This window comes from Athene cunicularia (assembly GCF_003259725.1).
Source record: "Athene cunicularia isolate RWA chromosome 28 unlocalized genomic scaffold, athCun1 chr28_part1, whole genome shotgun sequence".
Taxonomy (NCBI): domain Eukaryota; kingdom Metazoa; phylum Chordata; class Aves; order Strigiformes; family Strigidae; genus Athene; species Athene cunicularia.
In genome coordinates this window covers 2,343,153-2,349,432 of record NW_020799139.1, presented here as the reverse complement: position 1 = coordinate 2,349,432, position 6,280 = coordinate 2,343,153, and the positions used below count along the sequence as shown (strand labels likewise).

Genomic DNA, 6,280 nt, shown 5'->3' with positions numbered 1-6,280 from the left:
CCCGAGGCTGGGAAGGAGTGTCTCGGCTCCCAGGGCTGCCCAGTGACGCGACCAGGACATGGAGGGAGGCTCCGGGGGGATGTGGGCACCCGGGGCCGCTTCGCCTCCAGCCCCCCATCTCCTCGGCCTGCTCCAGCCAGAATGCAGCTGGGCAAACCTCCCCCATCTCTACGCAGCCATACCCCTTCCTCCTCCTCGTCTTCCTCCTAATGCTGCTCCTGCCAGCATCCCCTGGGGCTCAAACGGTGGGACAGCAGCAACCAGCCCTCGTCCCTCCGTCCCCGCTGTCCCCCTCCGCGAGGCTGCAGGGAGCAGCAGCAGCCACCTCTGGGTTTCACAGCCACGGCCCGGGGTCTGTTTTTTCCAGTTCCCCCAAGCTGTGAGGAGCTGCTGTCAGACCTCCTGCTTGTTCTCCCAGGCTGTAAGCTCGCGTCATCTTTTTTATTATTATTTTTTATCAATGTTATTTTGCTGTAATCTGCTGAGCCTGTTCTGTGGTGAATCTCCGGGGCTCCCCATCTGTGGAGCGTAACTGCGTCCCCATCCCGTGCCTCTTGGTGCCCTCCTGCAGCGTATCGCTGGATCTCAGCTGAACCAGGGTCCTGTTTCTCTCTCCCTCTCGTGCTCCAGCCTGGACTGAACAGCCTCTCTGTTCTTTCTGCCCCCAGGACCAGCTCCAGCAGAAGATCATATGCCCGGGGCCGGTGACCTGCCTGACGGCTTCTCCCAACGGGCTCTACATCCTGGCAGGGGTTGCTGAGAGCATCTACCTGTGGGAGGTGAGGGGCTGCCGGCTGGCACGGGGGGTGTGTGCAGAGATTCCTGGAGCGTTAGCGAGTGCCCCTGTCCCGTCAGGAGTCAGTAAATCCACGTTATCTGGGCTCCACAGTGGGGCAAAAGCGTTGCTGGGCCATGTAGGTTACAGCTGTAACTGGGGCTGGGACCGGCTGCTCGGCAGCTGCCGTGGGTCCCGGGGGGCCTCCATGGGGTGCAGAGCGAGGGGCAGCTCGCCAGAGTGCAGCGGGGGCGAAACAGTGGTGGGAGGTGCTAGGCGAGGCTTAGGCCTGTTTGGTCTTTCTCTTCCCAAGCTGCTGCGGGTGCCTCGGGTCAGGTGCTGCTCCCTCAGAGCAGAAACACAGGATCTCGTTTTCCTTTAGCGCTTCCCCCACGTTTGAGCCCGAGGTTGGTGTGTGACGTGTGAGCTGGGCTCCGCGGGGACTGCTGCGCTCTGGTCATCTTCCTGTTCTTAATTAGTGGCGTATTTACATGGGGATTACGCTGCGTTCCGAGCTCTTCACCAAGCAAATAAAAGAACACACTGGTCCCAGGCCCCGGATTAAACACCGAGATGTCTAACCCAGGGAGCTCTCTGTCCTGGAGGGCGTGTCTCAGAGCATTGTTACGTGGGCGGCTCTATCTTAATTCATCAGATTTTTCTTTTAAAAAAGCGCTTGTGGCAGCATTGGGGGGAAAAAAAAAAAAGCCCTCGGGAGGAAGGCTGGGCTGCGGTGAGTGCAAGTCCCTCGCTTGGGTGCTCTGAGCCGGGCCCTGCTTTGCCCCTTCCACAGCGGGTGCCCCCTCCCTTTGCCTGCAGTGGGCGCCAGCCCCATCCCGGCCGAGGGAACAGCCCAGGAACCGTCCGGGAGCGGGAAGGGGGGCCCCGAGCCCCGGTTTTGTGCCTCCTGGACCACGTGTTCCCACCGAGCTGCAGTTTGAGTTTGGGTGTAATTCGGGCGACGAGAGGGAGTTGGTTCCGCTCCGGTATACAGGGCTCCCTCGCTGCCTCCCCATCTGCACCGTTGCCTTTTAACAAGAAAAGCTCCAGGTTTGGGGCACCCCTTGTGCACCCTAAAGCCCCCATTGCCCAAGATCATGCAGCCATGCTGAAGTGCAACAACCCCTGGGGTGCCACACAGCCTCCTGCAGCTTTCGTAACCCCCGCAGCCATCTCATCAGATATGGGGAGCTGGAAGAAGCCGACAAAGTGACATTAACAGTAAACAGGAAATCTTTACTGCACACTTGTGTCTTGACCAGAAAAACAACACTGGCATCACTAGATTCCAGAGTTAGCATGGGCAGGACCTCATTAAACTCTCTTGTGCTGTGTTTACCTTTGGTTCTAAGTGTATGTGGTGGTACCAGCTGCACCCTGATGGTGCCTGTTCCCGTCAGGGAGGTGCAGACGTGCTCAACACAACCTTCCCTCTTCGCTCCACGGCTCCACTCGTGCCTGGCACAGCCCAGCTGGGGCTGGAGCTGCCGGTGCTGCCGCACCCCCCGCCGTTGGGGGCAGGATGCTGTGGTGTTCCGGGGCACCTCAGTGCTCCTTCCTTAACGTCCTGCTGCCCTTCCCCTTGCCGCAGGTCTCCAACGGGAACCTCCTGGCCATCCTGAACCGACACTACCAGGACCTCACGTGCCTCTGCTTTACCGATGACAGCAGCCACTTTCTGTCAGGGGCGAAGGACTGCCTGGCCCTGGTGTGGAACCTTTACAGGTAACGCTGCCCGCGGGGAGGCCTCAACCCCTTTGTACGGGGGACAGGGAGCGTCTGGGCGAGGAAGATTCAAACGAGATCAGTCACTGCTTCCCGGTGACAGAACCGGCTCCAGCTGCGCCCGTGAGGTGTCTGAGCCGTTGGTGAAGCTGCTGGGGACAGCCCATGCTCGCTGCCCAGCGTCTCACCTGCCTTGCCCAGGCCATGGCACAGGGCTCTGACTTCTCTTCCTCACTCGACACGGAGCGGATTGTGCCCGTTCCCTGCTGAGAGCAGCTGAGGCCTCTGTCCTCTCTGCGGGGGGACAGACCCTCAGCCCCGGTACCGCATGTGCTGGGGCTGCCGGTGGCTGCTGTGTCCTGCTCGGGGCTTGGCAGAGCTGTGCCGGGGGAAGCAGAGCCTGGGCCAGCTCTCCTCGTAGCCCCCTTGCTCCGGCATCCCCCATGTTGCTCCTGCCGTGCCAGCCTGTGTCTCTGCTCTCCCCTCCAGCGTGCTGCAGGCAGAGCCCTCCCAGATCCCTGACCCTCGGCACGTGTGGTCCCGACACAGCCTCCCCATCACAGACTTGTGCTGTGGCTTTGGGGGGCCCTTGGCGCGAGCTGCCACCGCCTCCCTTGACCAGACAGCCAAGGTAAGGCTCGGCTCCCTCCCTCCCTCCGAGCAGGAGTCTGAGGTGTGCGGGCCCCGCAGGGTTAAAGCAGAGTTTCTGCTGAGCCGAAGCAAAGCCAGTGAGGGTTGCAGTAGCTGAATTTCTTGGCTGTCTCTGTGATGACTCAGAGCTGCCAGACCTAATGGGCTTTGCCTCTCCAAACACCAGCAGTTTCTCAGCACCTGCCCTGGGGCCGGGCCTCTGCGTGCTTTGCAGTCCCTCCTCTCCTCTCCGGGGGAATGTTGGGGTCGGCTCCTCTGATCCCTCTCGCTGAAGTCCTTTCCTTTTGGAGCCCGCGGCCTGTTCCTGCCCTGCAGGGAGGGCTCTGTCCCAGGGGGGCCAGGACAGGCACTGCAGGGGGTTACAGGCTCTTCTGGAGCTGCCTGGGAAACTTGTTGTCTCATGGTCACAGAGAGGCTGATCCTGGGTTCTGCCGTTAACATTTAAGCCCCCAGTTCTCCTGTACCCTCTCCCTCCAGCTCTGGGAAGTCTCCTCTGGGGAGCTCCTGCTTTCTGTCCTCTTCGACGTGGGGATCATGGCTGTGACGCTCGACCTCTCCGAGTATCACATGTTCTGCGGGGGGATGGACGGCTCCATCTTCCAGGTCGACCTCTGTGCCTGGGTGAGCCACAGACCCGCTCCCCCCTGTGGGGGGTCTGGGGTCCCTTGCATCCCCTCTGCCCCCTCCCGACACAGCAAGGAACCTGCTGGCTTCAGTCTTCCTGAGCTTAAACCCCTTTCCCTCTTCCTTCCTCCATGTCCGCAGCCAGTGCAGAGGGACCGAACCTTCCAGACAGAGCGGGAGAACGGGAAGGTCTTCAAAGGGCACAGGTGAGGGACCAGACACACCTGCCGAGCGCTTCCTTGCCCCCGTCTGCCCCCCACACCGGTTTCAGGCACTCCTGGGGTCATCCTGGGTTTAAACCTCCTCTTCCTCGTTCCAGGAACCAGGTGACGTGTCTGTCGGTCTCCACGGACGGCAGCCTGCTTCTCTCCGGCTCGCACGACGAAACAGTCCGGCTGTGGGACATCCAGAGCAAGCAGTGCCTCAAGACCATGAATCACAAAGGTAGGCACGTCCTTATCTCGGGGATCCTTTCCTGCTCTGCTGCCAGTGCCCTGCTGCCACCTCCTGCTGCTCCGACGCTGCCCGGGGCACTTCAGACGTTTCTCTGCTGCTGCTTCACGCCCCCAGGAGGGGCAGAGGCCTTAGAGGGCCACCGCGGTCTGGAGGAATGTTCTGACCTTGCCCGTGTCTGTTAACAACCGCCCTGTGCGCTGTCAGGGAATGAGTCATAGATCTCACCCCGTCACCGAGGACATCCAGGATCTTCCTCCTTGTTTTCCAAAGGCAGCCGTTGCCCCACACGCACCCCAGCGCCCGGGGAGGCCATGGGAGGGAGGATGTGTCTGGGGAGGAGACTGACTCTGTGACCAGCGCCAGGCGCCCGTGAGCTCACTGGGCCTGAGGTGAATCTCGTATCAGCAGCCACCTAGGGTTTCGGTGTGAGCCACACAAACCAACCTCTGCGGGCTCAGCCCAGCAGTAGGTGCCCCGCAGCGGAGCCGCAGCCCTCCCGGTGCACTGGGGCTGTTGTAGCAGCGGGTTTCTGCCCTGACCGTGCCGGTCTCCCGTCTCCCTGCTCTCGCTGGCGGCGTCGCTCCCCAGGTGCTGCCTAAACCCTCCCCAGAGGTGACGGTGGGGGAAGTCAGACCCTGTTCCTCTGTGAAGCTGCAGTGGCTGAATGCCCGGCTGCCTGCAGCCCCTTTGCTCCTTCCCTCGTGCTGCCAAGGGGACCCAGTGCAGCGCCCACCTGGCCTTGCTCTGCCAGCGTCGGAGGGGTGAAAGCAGACAAAACCCGAGCTGTGAGTCAGCAGGGGGGGAGCTGAGCTTTCACTGCGAGCCAGGCACCAAAAACTTCCTCGAGGCTGCAGGGGGACCCAGGTGGGCACAAGTTCTGCCCCTGGGGCGCAGAACCAGGCCGAGGTGCCGCTGAGTGCCGGGGCCAGGAGCTGCGGGTGCTTTCTGCAGCCTCCGCTGGCTCGCTGCGTCCTGCGGGCTGGGACTTGGCTCCCCGGCAGCCCTGGCACCAGGACACCCCAGCGCTGCTGGGCGCCTCGTCCCAGCGCGGCAGCGGGGAGGGAGGTGCTGTGCAGGGGAGCCCTCCCGCCGCAGAGCGTGGGCTCCCTCCCGCAGCCTCCCCTGTCCCCTCTGTGGGGCAGCAATTTCCCGGCAGTGCCGGTTCCCAGCGGGTCCCCGTCTCCCCTTGGCCCTTCTCGCTGCCCCTCTGAGCTGTGCCATCAGCCTCCCAGCAAGGTCAGTCCCCGCAGCCGCCCCACTCACTTGCCCCTCCGGGTGTCCCCCGAGCCCATCCCCTCCCAAGGCAGAGCTGACACGGGCCCCTCTGCCGCGGCTGCGGTGACACCAACCTCCTGGTGTGCTGGGGAGAGCGAGGCCCTGCTGTTCGCTGGGGGACGGGCAGAAACTGCTGCCCTCCCCCCGTGGTGGGGCTGCAGATAGATGGGAGGGGTCAGAGCAGGGATGCAGGGGGCTTCTCCATCGAGGTTTGCTCGTCCTCCACGAGGTGAGGCAGAGAAACTGGGCTGCTGACAGAAAGCAGCAGCCTGGGTGGGTAAGTGCAGTAATTAAAGTGCTCGTTAGCTCTGCCAGACGAGCGGTGATGGATGGTTCTGCTGAGGGGTGGCTGGTTCTGCCCGGGCTGCAGCCCCACTGCCAAGGACGGCGCGAGGTGCTCTGCCCCCTCCCCGGTGCCGGGCAGGGAGGCAGGAGCCTGGCAGCTGCCTGTGCCACGGGTCGGACGCTCTGTCCGGGGCTGCCCGAGCTGCCAGGTGAGAGGGAAACCCGCGGCAGGGGCGAGTCTGACCCGTCCCCTCCTCTGGTCCCGTCCCAGGGCCAGTTACAAACGCCTTCATCGTGCTGGCCCCGGCCAACATGTTCAACCCGGACGGGAAGCCCAGCGTCCCGCTCCCCAAATTCAGCAAACACCTCCACGGCACTGAGAGCAACGACGAGCAGGGCAGCGAGGGGGTGACGCTGCGCCTTGGCCTCCACCAGCAGGTACCGGGGCGAGGGGGTTGCTGGGGAGGGGGCACTGGGGGGTGGGGGGGG

At 63.1% G+C, this 6,280-nt stretch overlaps 1 protein-coding gene across 1 annotated transcript in view; it reads left to right on the top strand.

Annotated features, from left to right (window-relative positions):
* The window catches only part of WDR18 (WD repeat domain 18), a 59,527-nt gene that overhangs the window by 50,679 nt on the left and 2,568 nt on the right, over nucleotides 1-6,280 (top strand). Inside the window, exons 2-8 of the mRNA XM_026864925.1 lie at nucleotides 669-779; nucleotides 2,367-2,500; nucleotides 2,990-3,131; nucleotides 3,629-3,772; nucleotides 3,917-3,981; nucleotides 4,095-4,219; nucleotides 6,063-6,237. Coding sequence (XP_026720726.1) covers nucleotides 669-779; nucleotides 2,367-2,500; nucleotides 2,990-3,131; nucleotides 3,629-3,772; nucleotides 3,917-3,981; nucleotides 4,095-4,219; nucleotides 6,063-6,237 — 896 coding nt within the window. The remainder of the gene's footprint in view (nucleotides 1-668; nucleotides 780-2,366; nucleotides 2,501-2,989; nucleotides 3,132-3,628; nucleotides 3,773-3,916; nucleotides 3,982-4,094; nucleotides 4,220-6,062; nucleotides 6,238-6,280) is intronic.